This window comes from Alosa pseudoharengus, unplaced genomic scaffold (genome assembly GCF_046254945.1).
Source record: "Alosa pseudoharengus isolate Yale_2024_CS ecotype anadromous, Long Island Sound unplaced genomic scaffold, YU_APseudo_1.1 YU_APseudo_1.1_scf_10, whole genome shotgun sequence".
NCBI classification, from domain to species: domain Eukaryota; kingdom Metazoa; phylum Chordata; class Actinopteri; order Clupeiformes; family Clupeidae; genus Alosa; species Alosa pseudoharengus.
Genome location: NW_027468565.1, coordinates 17,518,329 through 17,535,836, shown reverse-complemented (window position 1 = coordinate 17,535,836; position 17,508 = coordinate 17,518,329). Strand labels below are relative to the sequence as shown.

Here is a 17,508-nt window from a genome sequence, read left to right as displayed (position 1 = left end):
TACAGATATCTGCAATACATCCAGTCTAGCGGGAAAATGTTAAAATCGCTTGCCATAGTGAAAACAAAAAATACCAACCAACATAACATATTTAGCATTATTACTATGCTATTCTAGAATTAATCGTTCAAAACATAAATGAAAATTCCAAAGGATTCCGCCCCGTAACTCATTTTTTTTCATGGGTTTTACGGGTTAGAGTAATATTGTCAAATAAGCCATTACTTCAATTCATCGTGTTTCCTTACTCTCTGATATACGCTCTCATATGGTGATAATTTTTGGAATGGTTACAGTTTATTTTCCATTATTTCCTACATACTGGTCCTTTAAGTATCGCCTATGTTACTTTTGCGAAAAGAGAAAAGCTATATTCCCTGGCTTGTTTATCGAGGATTTGCATGATGCAATGTAATTACAACTGTTTCCAGGCAGTGCATTGTGTTCAGATTGCCCGTCATCCCACACACACAATAAAAACCAACTTTAGGATAGCTTAATCTTGGACAAACATATGCTTTTTTTGATGATTCATAGCTTTTAAAAACAACAAAGTCAATGAACAGAGATGTACATCTGCCAGAATCAATTGTTAATATTCATCTTCCAAAGGGAAAAAAATAGAATTGAGATATTTAAATCTGTTGGGTTTTTTTAGACACTCCTGGCTCAAGGCTTCCTGATGGGTTGCAACTTCAGCTTTAGGGTTGGCTGGCTTTGTACAGTCAGCCCTTGCTGACTGATATTTTAAGGTTTTGAACAGTCTCTAGTGATGGTTTGTCTCAAGTCCCATTAAAAAAATAGTCAGATCCAGCAGTATTATTCAACACATTTATTTTAGCAACTGAAAAATATACATATGTACAGACTTATTTTATTTGGCATGAATCACAGATATAAAAGCTCTTGTCAATATGGTACAGTTGTACATATAAAATAAAACATAATTCTATAAGGTACAACACTCAGCCATTCTGCTGATACCTCATCGTCTCATTCCCACTTGTAGATCTTGACCATCTTCTCTGTCAGTGAGGCGAGGTAGTGACCCTGGTTCACCTGGAAAGGGCAGATGTCCAGGACTGGGAGGTCAGAGGGGAGTTTCTGCAGCAGAGCCCCACTGCCAGCGTCCCATACCTGCAGAAGAAAAGAAAAAACTGAGTTCTACAGCCACGGCATCACCACCACCACATGGATAGGAAGGCACTACTCATCATGTGATTAAAACCAAAACCATTGCATGGTGCCCTGTTGAGTGTAAAGGGCTCTATGAGTTTACTAATTAAAGGCAAAGACAAAGGCAACATTGTATTTCATAATGAAGTGGAATCATTTCCAGTGTCACATGACATTACAATTACAAGTTACAACTGGAACAGAGCCAACATGGAGCGCACAAGGAAAGCACCATATGACTTCCTAAGGGTATAGACAGATATATGACTGATTTAAAAAAATAAATTAAAAAAAGAAGTGTCTAACCATGGTTGATTGCGAGGCTTCATCGCCTGCGCACACCAGCATTGAGCCGTCACTGGTGGGGTTCCTGAAGATGGAGTTCTTGGTGAGCATCTTGGAGGAGGCTCCTGCAGTGAAGGTCTGCACTGGCGAACAGCAGCACACCTGAGCTGTGCGGTTCATCTCCATGAGGACACAGCGCAGAGACGGGTTAGAGCGCCCTGCAGCACAGACAAACAGTTGACAGTCAGTTATATGAAGATAGACCACTACAAGAACAAGATGTATGACCTATTTTGTATTATTTAAAGCTAGTCATCTTCAACATCAAACTTTTCCTGCATCGTCTTGATCCGACAAGACAACAGTGTCGGAACACTGAAGACGTGGACGATCAAGATTCTATTGAAAACCCAGCACATCAGTTTGATCTGAATAGATTGCACAACAAAATGCCTACTTAAATATGTAATATATGATGTTATATCTAAGAAAAAGAAAATGGACAGATCTGGTACCCGCATAAAAGTTGCTAAAACGGGTGGATTGTGACATTCCTAAAATTCACGGGCGGGGATGCGGGCGGATACAGAACTCCTTGCGGGCGGGTAGTGGATGAGAACCAAAACAGTATTTTAGTTTGCTGAAATAAAACATAAATGAAAAATATGTACAATATTTTTATGTCTAAATTACCATTACCACTTTGCAAATATGTGTTTTAGTCAACGATAGGCTACGACCTTTGACCATCACGTCACTCCTGAGACTTTGATTTCTTCGATGCATCTCGAAGTTGGAGCGTTGCCAGCATAGGCATAGGCCTATGTGACATCAAAAATGCTGTTTCTGAGGCAAAACCCAGAAATGCAGAGGAATTGTGGAATGTAGTTCAATCGTCCTGGGCTGGAATACCTGTTCACAGGTGTCAGTAGTTGGTGGACTCCATGCAACACAGATGTGAAGCAATTCTCAGAAATAATGGTAATGCAACTAGATGTTAGTGCAGGGATTCAAAGTAAAGCAAAATCTTGAGACATTTTTCAGTTTATACAGTAAATGTTTGAGTTTGTAAAGAAAAATGCAAACACTGCTAACAGCTAACATTCCTTTTTCTTCACTTTCTGTAAAGGTATAACATGATCAATTTTGGTCATGTTTTGATTTGAAATTGAATGTGCAGTGTTCCCAATGCATTGATATTATGGAATTAACAGCGGTTCTAAGGATTTTGAGCTTTATTCAATTTTTTAAAACACACTGCTGTTATTCTGCACATAACTGTATATATAGGCTACCTATTGTTCTTGTAACATTCATTTCTGGTTTCTTGTAACATTGATAGGTCTATTTGTGTAATGCTCTGATGCAGCAAGCTTTGGGCTATGGTTCGTTATTGTAAGATTTAGCCCTAATGCAAAATGTTGAATAAAATTTAAAGTACCCAATGCGTCAGGTTCCATTGCCTATTTAAAGGTGCCAATGGTAGGCTACTTGAATCGCGCAAAAGAAAGCGCACTTTAAGCTATATTGTTCATTAGCTTAAGATTTAGATTTAATGAGAAATACTCAAATCAAATGTGAAAAGTTGAATAAAAGTACCCAATGCGTCAGGTTCCATAGCCTATTTAAAAGGTGCCAATGGTAGGCTACTTGAATCGCGCAAAAGAAAGCGCACTTTAAGCTATATTGTTCATTAGCTTAAGATTTAGATTTAATGAGAAATACTCAAATCAAATGTGAAAATTTACAGGGGCCAGTTAAATGTTTGTATTAGGCTATTTTTGTAGCCCTACGTGCTCCAATAGCGCGAAAGAAAGTGCCCGTCAGGCTGTTTCATTAGCCCATAGAGAGCCTATATTGTGATTGAGAGGTGAGAGATAAAAATAAAGCACTTTAATGGGAATGATTTTAGCTTGTGTGTGATTTATCGCGGGCACGGGTTGGGTAAAGGGCCAAATATTAACAGGTCTGGGCGGGTGCGGATTTCATTTTGATATCATCATGGGTGTGATTTTAGCTTGTGTGTGATTTATCGCGGGCACGGGTTGGGTAAAGGGCCAAATATTAACAGGTCTGGGCGGGTGCGGATTTCATTTTGATATCATCATGGGTGACGGGTCGGATCTAGTGCTGAACTTTGTGGGTGCGGGTCTCCAAAAATGGACCTGTGCAGGACTTGTTCTAAAAAGAGAGCATATTTATATGCACATCCTTGTCGCACTGTACATTGATTATTCCCTTTTTTGTCACTTTGGATAAAAGTGCCAGCTAAATGATTAAATGTAAATGTTAATACTATGCTGTCCAATTTCCAAACACAGTCTGCTACAGCAAAGTCACATCTAACAACAGCACATCCTGAACTGCATTAAAGCCAAAAAACAAAGCAGAGCCCCAGATGGAGCGAATGAGTAACGGCTCCCACACACAGTTGCGTTCCGTCAACGCATGCAAGTGGTGTCCCTGACGGTAGCTATGTAAATTACTTGAAGTATAACCGTAACTTGATTGGCTGGTGCCTTCTGTTGTTGTTCCTCGGTGCAGCAAGAGTTGAACTTTTCGACGCAAGCGACGGGAGCAACGCGACACAACGGACCCACAATTCAGTTCGCCAACGGATGACGTAAGCCCATGTAAAGTGCATGGGATGCGTCTCTAGCACTGCACCACAGTGTTTCCCATACAGTGACTTATTAGTGGCGGTCCACCACAATATCAACATTGACCACCACACAATGATTTTCCAGGTTGTGCTAAATTGTGCTTAAATCTGGTTAGCATCATAACCACGCTGCACTAATTTGTTAAAAACTCTTACATTCAAGTTAATTCTGCAAATCTACCACCACAAATAGAATTCAATTCTGTGGGAAACACTGCACCACATGCAACTGTGTGTGGGAGCCGTAAGTAGGAAGGAGACTGCTGCCTGAGTGCACCTCAGCGCATCCACTCACCCGGCCTGTACGTCACCAAGCAGTGGCGGCTCTCTGGCTCCACCTGGATGTCCATGCAGTTGCCGGCCTCCAGGGGCAGCATGTTGGGCTGGTAGTTGGTGCCCTCCTGCAGCTCCCAGAAGCAGCCGCCCTCCAGGGAGCCCGCCAGCAGGCCGCCCATGGGAAACGCGCTGGAGGCCGCGCGAGGGAGGTATGTCAGAGAGGCCACTGGGCACCTGAGGAGAGGTCAGCGCACAAGATGGATTGAGCATCTGAGGGAATCGTGCGATCACAGATTTGGAACAGAGTACATGAGACTGTTATTGATGTCTATACGGCCATAAGCACAACTTAATCTTGGTCAATACCTACAATGCATTTACCGTCTGTTTATTTCATTTATGTACTAATAAGTTAGAAATGACTGTTTACGTCGTAATTTGTGCAGACATGTTGCAGGGTTTAAGAGTGCAGTGGTCCTGACCTGGTGCCCTGTGGGAGCAACTCACGCACGTGTGTGCTGGTGTCGCGCATGTCGTAGACCCGCACTGTGCCGTTAGTGAGGCCTGCGTACACGTAGTTGTTGTTGTCATGGCACCAGCAGCAGCTCCACACAGGCGCGCCAGTGTTGTAGGTCTGGACCACCGTGTTCGTCAACAAGCTACAATCACATAAATACAGAACTTCAACACCAGCTGACAACTATTTACAATCCTGTTGAAATGCTTTAGGCATCAGCATTGTGTCTGGTTTCAATCATCAAAAATATAAAATGACATTTTACATAAACAGCAATTTTGAAAAACCTGCATACGTCCTAAAAAGTTCTACATCTATGGTAAGACCTCAGCAGGCCCCTGTGCACATCAACACATCAAGATGACAGCCTATGCACCAGTGGGGTATATTACGAAGCACATTAGACATATCTAGGCTATAGACATATCCAGGCTACACAAAGCCTTGACTCAGGGGTATGTTAAGTGATACTACGATAGCAGTTATGTGATATATTTGTCAAACTAGGCTTTCAGTTCAGATCTGAAAGTGTTGTGAATCAGAATAATTTCTGTAAATGTACATACTGTGTACTTCTTATGGTCATTTGTGATTTTTGTACCCATGTGTACCCTGTGTGTGTCTTTGGTCTGTATGCAGTGTATCCATTGGTTATCCTTGAATGATTAGAATTCAATAAAAGCCTGTCTAGAGGCTTTTTGCTTATCACCAAGTGTGAAACGTTAATGTTTGTAGAAACAGCATGTGGCCAGGCCTCTGAAGAACTTCCCAGGAAAGGGGGTAGTTTTAATTAAAAGACAATAGAAGCTGAAGGCCACAAGACCAAAAGGCCACATCCCCTTCCACCACACCTTTACATTGCATATTCATAGTAGGTCACTCCTTCTCTTTGTGTGTAACTTAAATATGGTAGACTTGTTTGGTAGACTGGTAGTCAGAGAATACTGGTGAAACCAATGATGGGGTGACACAAACATGCATCTCTCCCTTGAGGGGCTCTGGCCCCTCATTGAAAATAATAAAAGACTGGATCCTGATTTCCAGAGAAATATGGTAGTAAAAAAAATATGCTATCAGATCTGTGCGCGTTCTCAGTGTTGGGATGATGTTGGCCAATCATGAAACGTGGAGATGCACAAGACCGCCTATATTACAAAAACAATTACTTCCGCATTTATGAGAGATAGCGTAATCTACACTACAGTCATTTTTAGTGTCTAGCCCAGGGGTCTTAACCCTTTATCAGCCCAAGGACCCCTTGGCTGAGAGACACTGAGCACGGACCCCCCCACACACCCCTACACATGTTAACATGTACATTATCTGTAACATGGGTAATCTATAGAACTTGTTTAAATTTATTTTTATACCTCTACCTTGAGGTGATTAATCGTGGGACAACAATTTGGGCTGTTGCTGAGCGACACTTCCATTGAGATTGGGCAACATAATTTCTATCTGAACGATTTGTATCATCAGCTATACAGTTAACAATCACAGTTTGAGTATGGATGCAATATCTCATTGCCTACCTAGTGAGAGGTCGTCCGACCCAGGCTGAGTGGCACCAATTCTGGGGCAGATGGACGTCACGCAAAGATAACTAAATGGTGCATGTTCCCACTGTGATCACATGATTGCATGAAGACTCATATGTAGTCTATATGATATTTTATAAATGAATACAAATCATCTTTTCTACATTCTGTTTATATTTATGTAGCCTATATGATATTTTATAAATGAATACAAATCATCTTTTCTACATTCTGTTTATGTTTATGTAGCCTATAGGACGTTTTTAATTTTTCTGAAGAGGAAAAAAAATGCTTCAGATGAAATAATTTGGCGGACCCCCTGCAGTACCTCCACGGACCCCGGGTTGAATATCACTGGTCTAGCCTATAACATCAAATAAATTGATTGTCATCAGTTGTTGTATGGTATACACGTCCGTAGTGGGATATTTGCACATACAACACTATTAAAGCGCATGCAATATCCAAAATGTTTGTAGAGGCGGAGCTCCACCTGTAAGATATATGACAGAATCCTACATGTGAGATAATTTTCACATAATTTGTGAAATAATTTTCAAGATAATTGATTGGTCAGTGGGCGGTAGTTTTACACGATTTAAGCTATAACTTAGCACATAACCTGCTCCCGACCAGGTGTGGTTGACAGCATAAGACAGCATTGTGATACAGCGACGCTGAAACAGAGCCACTTTCGTGTCACAGCATACCCTGGCTTTGAGCGCAACATACCTTGATAACCCACTAATCGAGATTCATAGTATAGCCCACAGAACCACCTAATGCTAATCCCTCACAGGCGTCCATGTTAAAGGGGCATTGTAAAGTCTGCTGGTCTGACCTGGTGAGCTTGATTGTGTTGTCCAGAGCGCCGGAGAGCAGCAGGCTGTCCTGCTGGCGGCTGAAAGCCAGGCCACGGATGGGCTTGATGTGGATGGGGATGTACTGGCAGGCCTTCATGGTGGCCGTGCTGATCTTCTTCACCCCGAAACCTGAAGGAGGAAAAACACAGTGAGCACATATATATACATACTGACTAGATGTCGCCTTGGGCTCTCAGCCATGCGTCAACACCGCCGACATCTTGGATCGGGGATCTGAAGCTCTAAACCAGTATGTGTGTGTGTATATATGAATGAATAAATATACATACATACATACATACATACATACATAGGCTTGGAATTTAACCATTCTGGGGGCAAGGCCACTTGGCCTTCAGTTGGGCATATTTGGTGGGGGGCACAAAGGCCACATGTCAGTGCACCAAGGCCAAAGTTAACTATACAGTAGTAGGCTATAAAAATGATCAGTATTGATCAGTGAAGTTGTATTTAGCCTCTGCAATGATCAGTAAAGTTGTATTTAGCCTCTGCAGTAGACCTGCATCACTGTGTGAAACATTACAAAAACATGAAACATGACATATTACATAGAACTGTAAATCATCTGATCATCTAATATTTACAGATATCTAGGCTATATTTAACATTTATTTTATATTTGGCCTGTTATGAAATCATGTATTGAACAATTTAAGCACAGCTCAGCTTTAAGAAACCCAAATAGCCTAGATGCATGCTTAGCATTTTGTGATCATTAAGGCTACTTTCACAAACTCTTAGTCAGCTGTCCTCTGATTTACCAATATCTAGGCGATATTTGTAACATTTATTTTGTATTTGGCCCGTTATGAAATAATGTGGAACAATTTAAACACATTGTAAAACGTAAAGCCCAAATTTGGAGACATCCATGCATGTCGAAATTTACTGCAAATTCAAAACTGGATTACTCTGGAACGGCTAACTATACAGGGGACTGCTTTACACCTTTGTGTTCGGTAAGGTCTTCTGTTTATTCTGATATGAGGTTTGTCATGTGTTAAACGAAGGGTTCGTGAAGTATTTCACCGAGATGAATGGGTAGGGAGATGGACGCAAAACCTTCAGTAGAATTTATGATTAAATTGAATTATATTATTTACTTTTCTCACGAACCATTCACCACAGCAATTAGTGGCTAACATCGTTTAAAAGCTGAGAAAAAGCTCTTTCATGTGATACTTGTGATGTCTGTGTGACAAGTAGGCTACTTCGCGAGTAGTTCAACTGAGAAGAATGGGTGAATTTGGACGCAATTTCTTTCTTGCGCTGTCACTTTTTTCACTGCGTAAAATACTAAATTAATTGGACGCTGTACGCTGTGAATGCTACAATTATTTTGACAGGCCATAGGCTTAAAAAAAAAAAAATAATAATAAAAAAAAAAATTGCTATTAGTAGGACGCAAAGCAGAATATTGAAAGAAGGGGGCACCAAGGCCACCGTGGCCTGTAAACCTCTGATTTTCAAAGGCGCAAGGGGCCATGGCCGTTGTGGCCGCCGTGAAATTCCTACCCTGTGTATGTGTATATATATATATATATATATATATATATATATATATATATATATATATATATATGTTATATATATATATATATATATATATATATATATATATATATATATATGTTATATATATGACAGCACTCAAGCAAAGAGGCAGGCCACTGTCGGAGGAGAGATACGGAGTAGAGGCTCAACAACAGTGTGATAAATTAAACTACTACCTATTCCCACAGATGTAAAAGCATTTAAGCGATCATAGTTGGCCCTCTGCTGGTTGAAAGGAGTTTATGCTGAGCTGGTGGTGTACAATGCACCCTTTAACCAATCAGCATTGACCACTATATGACACTATATACTTTCTACTTCGCCGCTAACATTATTAACCTTTTCCTAAACATCATTGTCTGTAAGGAAATAATGTCTTTGCATTAGGGGCCCTTCAGCATGGCACAGTAGCACTTCCAAAGCGTTTCCAGACTAAACATAACCATTTCAAAACACTAACTCTTTCATTCTGAGCATGTCCCAGATCACATCATGGGTGAAAGAGGTCTACAGTGACAATTACATCACAGTCCACAGGAGGCATCAATCCAGAAATCAGTGCTTCACAATGATTGCACGACATGAAAATATCAAGCTGGTGACACCTGGGCCCTGTACTACGAAGCGGGGTTACTGGCTTGTCTGGGTAACTTCGAGAGTAACTTGATCACGTGTGGCGTAACTTCCCGATTAACCCGTACTACGAAAGGTGGATAGGTTTTAACCGAGGTATGCTGCCATGGCAATTTACACTGCATCTCAAACCTGCTCCGAGCAGGTTATGTTATTGGTTAACCCAAGGTTTCCATTAACCACACCCTTTATAAGTACCACCCCTCCACTAACAATTTCTCCCGAGACAATGTCGGCGTACCTGAATGATCCATACGACATTGGAGCGCAAATCGTGAGGGGATCTCTTCACAGGTCAAGGGGTTTTAGAGACCGCCAGATTCCCGGACTATATTTTCTATGAAGATATAGTTTGTCTGCCGAGGGAATTCGTTATCTTTGTCAGACGATCTAGGCAGACGTCTCTAATGTCACGCGTCATAGCAATGCCGTTACACGGACATTCATGTAGCCTATTCCATCGGTGGTGCTGAACATCTGGCCTACATGTTTTCATAATTAAGAAATATTAATGCAAGCTATAACTATATAAACCTACTATTCTGAATAATGTTTTTGTGTTTCATTTTCACATGCTGTCATGTGCGTTTGGCAATGGTGTTGCATCTGAAATGTTCACAGGATTAGGCACTAAATCAGTCAATGGAGGCTACTTAAACATTCAATTATCCTTATTACTGTAATATATATGCCCACTTCTGAATTGTGTTGCATCTATAAGCCTTTCTTTGAACTCAAAATAGGCAATTTAATTATTTCAACTCATTTCAGACATTCCGCAAGCTGTTAATCCTCCGTAACACATATTTGAAGAACATGTGGAAATAAAACTTTTAGGCATTTAGGCTAGGATTTTTGTCGTAGAGTGATTTTTAATTCATCGTAACTTGTCACAATAATTGTGCATTCCCCGTCCGTAAAATAAGGTGATCGCGTCATCGCCCCTTTTATGTAAACGCGCACAAACTCCAATTAGGTTAACCCCGGTTCAACAAATCAACTTCTTAATTAGCGTCATAGTACCGATTAACACCACTTATGATAACCAGGTTTTGTCAACCCCGGTTTAACAAAGTAACCCGGGTACATCTGGGTAGGTTAAGCTCCCTTCGTAGTACAGGCCCCTGATGCCCCTGAGAAATAAATAACTACACGAAGCCTTCAAACAAACAAGCTCAGCGAGCCAGCAACGGCACTGGCGCCCAGCCAACAGCAACTACTAACACGGGCAACAGTCCAACATATCAGCACAGGGGCACCCACAGAGTTGACCTGCCGCTCCAGTGGAGTCACTGCGCCACACAATACACCGTTATCAAGGTTCCCACACCTTGTCAAAGGCTATATTCCAATATCTTGTCCTAGGGCTAAGGCTGTCTATGGCTAAGGCTATCAACAGTTACCCTTAGACAAAGCGGCAGGCTAGCTTTGGGAAGTCACTAAGGTATGCACAAGAAAGCCTACACAGCCACAACTCAGTTTGTTTACAAAAACATATAAATGCCTAGTCCTTGACATTGACACATTTAGTATTTACAATTTTAGTAGGTAGGCCTACAATTATCATCATCTAGATACAGGTGCATCTTAAAATATTAGAATATCATGGGAAAGAACATTGCCCTGCACAGACTGAGAGATTAGAGGCTCAGGAAGGAAACCATTGCTGGTGTTCTGACCTTTGACTAGCTGATTAGAGCTCATCTGAGGCCAACATTTCTGTATCATAGATTCTTAATTGTAATATTTTGAGAATCTGTTTTTTTTTTTATTTCCATGAGCTGTAAACCATAATCATTAGAATAATGAACATTAAAACAAAAAAAGGGCTTGGAATATTTCACTGTATGTGTAATGAATCTAGATTATATTAAAGTTTGACTTTTTGAAATATATTACGGGAAAAAAAATCTGGAAAAAAATTCATGGAAACTTATGTAGGCTAACTGATTTCCACAGAAGAATAGAGCTCAAGCACACTACGAGGGGGTGGGCAGTCTCACCAGGGACGAGTGAGGAGTGGGCAGAGGGCTGGGAGGCCAGTAGGCAGCCCAGGGGCTCGCAGAAGGCCATCACCCTGCAGCCGCCCACCTGGGACACCATCACGGCCGTGGAGAAGACGTAATGGCCCTTGGATGACACAGACTGGCTCTGAGACTGGCTGAGGCCCAGGGCCACCTGTGCTTTCAGCCTCCTCAGCTCCTAAAGGAGGGCATGAGAGAGAATCCAATTGAGCCATATTTGTTAGGAAGCACCTCTATTCTTCCAATCTAAGAGGCGTTCATGTGACAAACACAAACAAAACTTGAGTAAGGGTATGAACAGGTGTAGCGTGAGGTAACAGGAAGGCCACATGCCAGTAACCGTTTGCGCAGTTTGCTACACTCCTCGTTTGCCACCTGCAGCTTCAGCCGACACTGAGCACACTCCAGCTCAGCCTTTCTGCGCAGAGACTGCTCCTGTTCCAAGGATCTAAGCAGACACACGCAGACACACGCAGACACACACACACACACACACACACACACACAATGAACAAACAACTCCAAGAAGTGTTCTCTTAGTCATTATAGAATTTTGAGAGAGCCAAGTGTAGAAGTTCGTATGATGTTTGTACCTCTTCAGTGTCTCCTGTTCCGAGTTGTCTACAGCTCGAAGTTTCCGAGCGTACAGCAGCACGATATCCGTTCGTTTGGCTTTTTTGTTGCACTGCGGAGACAAACATCAAACCTGGGTTGCAACCTAGCTTTCCGAGCTGTGAGTTTGTATGTATCTGTGAATGAGTGTGTGAGTGAACAAGAGAGGTTGGAGTTGGACATTAGTGTCAGCCCTGTGAGACTGCTGACCTGCGGGCACTTGGCTCCATCCCCCCTCAGCCAGCGGTTAATGCAAGTGTGGCCAAACAGGTGGCCGCAGCGTAAGGCAGCCAGGCGGTGATCTCCCGACGTGGTCCAGGGCTCGAAGCAGATGGGGCAGGACTCCCCCTCCCCCTCCTCTTCTGGGGGCACGGGGGAGGCGGCAGGAGACTCCGCAGGTGTTGGAACTAACTGGAGGGCAATGGAACTATGTTACTACACCTCCAAATGATACAATATTCTCTCCAACAGAATTACCATGTACTACAAAGATATCAGACTGAAGGACTGCAAAATCCATTTCATTTGTTGATCCATGCTGATCACACTGGTTGGTGGTTAAGAAAATAATTTAGTGAAAACTGCCTTTGCATGTCCCAGGAATATCTATAGCTATGTGACTAGCAACAATTGAGAGACAGCAATGTTTAGGACCCCATATATTGAAAAGCAACACTGGCATACAGAGATTTGTCACCGTAGGACTTTCAGCTCAGGACGAGACCTTCCTACCTCTGTAGCTCCTTGCTGAACTGTAACCTCCACGAGTTCAGATGGAGCTCCATCAACTGGCTCTGTACGCAAGACACAAGCAGACCCCACAGTCCTGAATAACCACCAACATACACAGACATTCAAATAACACACAGAGTCAGACAAACTGACCACAGACCAAAACCTCTTAAGGTTGTAAAATAATTCCCACTGCATTGTCAACAAAGAACACACACCTGAGAGGGTCACTCCCTGCAGTGGGGCCGACTGGGCTGCGGAGCCCTGGCTGGAGCTCGGTGGCGGCCCAGGGTGTGCCTGCGGGGCAGAGGCCAGCAGAGGATGACCGTGGAGGTCAGGAGGAGGAGGAGGCCCTGGTCCTGATGCTTCTGTTGCTGCTAATGCAGCGGCTGGTGGTGGTGGTTCTGCTGCTGGGACTATGGCAGCTGCCCCCTCTTGCGTCTCTTCTTCTTCAGAGTCACTGATGACCTCTGTGGTGTCGGAGAGGCGTTCGGGGTCACTGGCAGCAGACGCCCGCAGGAGGGTATCCAGAGGACCCCTGGTAGGGAGTCCTGACTGAGAGTTAGACAGCACACGCCTGGGGTAGACAGAAAGAGGAGGTAAACAGTTGTTTAGAAAAGAAAAGAGTAAACTAGTTTTGTAATCAATCTACTTAGAACCCAGACAGGCAAAAGAGCTAAAGGCCTCTTATAGGACAAAAATGTTACTAATGATGGAAAGCAGCCAACTGGAAGGCTTACGTTTAGATCTTAATAGCACAACATAATAGCCTGGGTTTTCCCATGCTACCTTACGCGCGCGATTTTATTCACGCTGCTAGGCAGCCTGGATTCTATGGAGTTCGTTTTCACCTCAACGAAGGAACCAATCACAGAACGGAGGAAGGGCAGCAAGACGATGACGACACACCAAAGCCGTTATGAGCTACGCACAGACGCATTTGATAGACATTCGCAGCGCCCAATAAACGGCTCTGGGCATTCGTAAACCACGTTTCGAATACGAGAAAATGAATGCCTAGTTCCCAGACCCCATCTCAATGAGATGAGGTCTGAAGTTAGCCAGGCTAACAACATAATACATCAGGGTGGTAAATATTTGGTTAAAACTTTAATCAGATCTACCTTTATTATTTTAACAAGTTAAACTAGTTGCTATAATTGCAGGACATAAATGCATCAAAACACACAAGGAACTACTAGTTTCACATAATGCAAACTTCACTTAAAGTACTGACTAAACTTGCGGTGCAGTAAAACCCACATTAATAAAACCACATAAATAACAGTAAATCTGACAGAAAGACAGATTCAGAGGAAGTGTTATGGCGAGGGGTGGTAATAGGCTACAGAAATTAAATAAAAGGGAGTCGTTTTGGAAAAATCACCTAAATGCTATAAAGTATCCAGGTCTAAATGAAGATATTGATTTTACTTGTTTATTGTAAATGACTTGGATGAAAATGTTGTGTCTTTCTTTTGTGTAATGTTGAATTTGATTTATTTTCTTTTGTTATGGGACCTGTTGAGCTGTGGTGTTTATTCTATGGGGAGGGCACCATGGTGTGATGTGTACCTTTCATTTATTGCGGTCACATGACTTGATATCCAGACATCTATCTGTATGAGATAGGCCCACCTATGCCCTCAGTTGTGAATACTAAGCCCTGATGAAGACCTCAGCGTTAGGTCGAAACATGTTGGCTTTTTAATATGAAGTAGCCACTTACAATAAAGGCTTTTTAAATGAATCCATATTCCTTACTCGCTGTCACCACTTTTGGAGTGCCTGAATTGATCTTCCTCATTATGGACTCTACCCCTTATCTAAGAGCTGTTGATACCGTGGATATACGTCTACAACTAGAGCTACCAGCCATCTATTCCAAAGTGCCACAACATGTGTTTGGAAAATAACTAGTCAATTAATAACTCTACAGCAGGGGTTCTCAAACTTTCGTGGGCCGGGGACCCCTCATGGAGTGGAAAATTCTCCAAGGACCCCCTCATAATCGCAACACATAAAACTTAAGTTAATCATGTAGCTGTATAGCCTTTTTTTCTGTTAGATGCTTAGGTTATATGTATTCTAAAAACATAAGAGTGCTAATACCACAATAGTCATGTTAGCAAACTTATCCAGTATGTAGATTTTTTTTTATATGATTGTTGTTTCTTTGTCCAATGTAGGCCTATTGTGTTGTGTGTTGTGTTGTGTATTGTGTTTGCTTCACATAACTTTCATTTTGTTGGCGGTTAATTAATAGTAAAGTGTTTTGACGTATTGATGTAATGTATCAGCAGATCAATTGGGCAAATACTGATACTGTAGCATTTTTCGCCATATAAGACAATTTCATATTTTGTAGTAAACTTTGTCAGGGACTCCCTGAGAATGTGCTGCGGACCCCACTTTGAGAACCAATGCTCTACAGAATACCACAATGAGGAGGTATTCTTCTAGCCAAGACAACATATTTTCCCAAACAACCCATTGGTTTGCTGAGATAGTGGTGTTACAGAAGCTAATTTACATACAGAACTTTGGTCAAACTGTGCACATGCTGGAAGTGTTGATTCTGCCTACATAACAATACATCAGGAAAGGCATTCAAGGATCTTTGATTCTACTTTGACCAAACGACTGGGTGGTGGTGTGACTGACTGCACCAAATGTGTGGGGGGGTTGCTGCTGATGCAAGCAGTTAAGTGCTTAAGTGAGAAGAGCTGACATGACATGTGACTAAAATAAGATCAGTTGAATGTCCATTTACTAGCTTTTGCCATCCTCAGAGAGAATTTTGACACTTGTCATGGTGATGGTTACTTAGCACGTGTGCAACATACCACACACATATTGACTAAATCACTGCACCAAACTGCAAGGCCATTCACACCCAAGGAGGAAACTCGACTGACATTTAGTATTTCTCACAATGCTTACCTAGCCATGCGTCTCCTCCTAAGCGCGAGAGTAGACCTTTGCGGCCCGGCTTCAGCTCTGCGGTTCAGAAGCCAGCTATTTAGTAACTGGCTCGGTGCTGTCGAAACTGGAGGAAACTGGTCTCTTGGTTCTTCTTCTTCCTCCACCTCTGTGCTGCTACCGGAATCGTCTATGATCTCTGGCAAAAGAATCCCTTGAGCGGTGCTCAAGGCTCGTAGAGAATACCAACCTGGTGCGTTGATCCCTCCCAAATGGACATCGACATCCATCGCCTCATCCATATTAGAGGGACACAAAACCTATGAAAAGTAATCGAGAAAGAAAAAGATTGACAAATTAACATTTGTCAACCTGATAGAAAAGTGTTAACACCAGTATTCTAGTTATTAACATTGATATTTCCTGTGAAAAGTGAGTGTGAGCGACAACATTCATGGTACTTTAGAAGGATGTTACGAATTAGAGATCTGTGGTCGAAAAAGCCACTAACCCATTACCTCCAATCTACCACTACTCTGAATAACACAACCCGCGGAGAACAGAGAACAGTCTGAGATGAGAAGAAGCCACTGACGGCCTTATTCACAAATCCTCCAGCATAAAGCTCTGAACAAGCAGACTAAGTACAGCCAGGCAGGAGATGTGAATGGATGGATGTCATCTGCAGCGGATAATCCACGAACCAGGCCTTGGTGAGAAGATGTTTGCTGTAATTCTGCTGTTACCCCCTTGGGAGTCCGTTTTTATTCTCGGAGCTGGTGTTCGAACGCCACCTCTTTCTGCAATATGACCAATCATGGCCAGGTGTCTACCCTTTATGACTGTTTTATACAGTCTGCCCTTTATAACTAGCGTTAACTTGTAAAAATACTTCCACGGGACATTGACTGAAAGAAACAAATAAGTTACACCAAACAATAAAATGGAATTTAAATCTGTGCCTGGTGCCAATTCATTCAGCAGGATTGCAAGAAGTTGCCGTTTGATGAAACTAACGTTAGCTAACGTTGGCTGGCAAGCTAGCGTTAAACTAACTTACTTAAAACACAACACCGCGGTAACAGTACACTTACTTGTTCAGGTTAACCACGGATCTGCAAAGAAATCGAATTGTTACATATGGAGGGGTTTCTTGTTACCGTATACTCATCATTATTTCCCTGCTAAGAAACATTATTTTGGTAACCTAATCAAATCACCAAGCAGATCGAATATCCCCGCCAGTTCATCGCTTCTTCTGGAGAAAAAAAATGTGTTTTTATGTAAGATGTGACTTCTCACCGTGGATCCATCAGCGCCGCCTGTATGTACGGAGTGGAATCGTGGTTGGTTGTGAAAATGTAAAACTTCCTGAAGGAGATAGGCATTTCACTCCCATGTTGAGGGGCCACAACTTTGTTATCGCAGCTCAACTACTTGAATGTCATAATATCATACCATTGTATGGCGTATGACGCGGTTGGCACTTGATGATACCAGAGAGGGTTAAAGCAGAGCCTTATTAGACATTCTCTGGAATTATCTGGTTAAAGCTAGTAATCAAGGATCTTTGATGATACCTGTAACACCCAGACGATTCAAATTGTACATTTTCAGAAAGCTTGTTTTAATCTGAAACAAATGCAGCAAATACATGTTAAATCACTTTTAAAATTATTGGCGATTCAATGCC

The 17,508-nt window shown here is 42.1% G+C and overlaps 1 protein-coding gene across 1 annotated transcript; it reads right to left on the bottom strand.

Moving 5' to 3' along the window:
- Positions 1-817: 817 nt before the first annotated feature.
- Positions 818-17,080, bottom strand: rfwd3 (ring finger and WD repeat domain 3). Its single transcript, XM_076266158.1, has 13 exons — positions 16,910-17,080; positions 15,837-16,135; positions 13,112-13,470; positions 12,894-12,955; positions 12,372-12,572; positions 12,143-12,234; positions 11,883-11,997; positions 11,529-11,727; positions 7,296-7,446; positions 4,882-5,058; positions 4,419-4,633; positions 1,483-1,679; positions 818-1,137 (listed from the first exon to the last, which is right to left on the bottom strand). The coding sequence occupies exons 2-13, from the start codon at positions 16,115-16,117 to the stop codon at positions 994-996; spliced, it is 2,193 nt and encodes a 730-aa protein (XP_076122273.1). The 5' UTR covers positions 16,118-16,135; positions 16,910-17,080; the 3' UTR covers positions 818-993.
- Between the last annotated feature and the right edge of the window lie 428 nt (positions 17,081-17,508).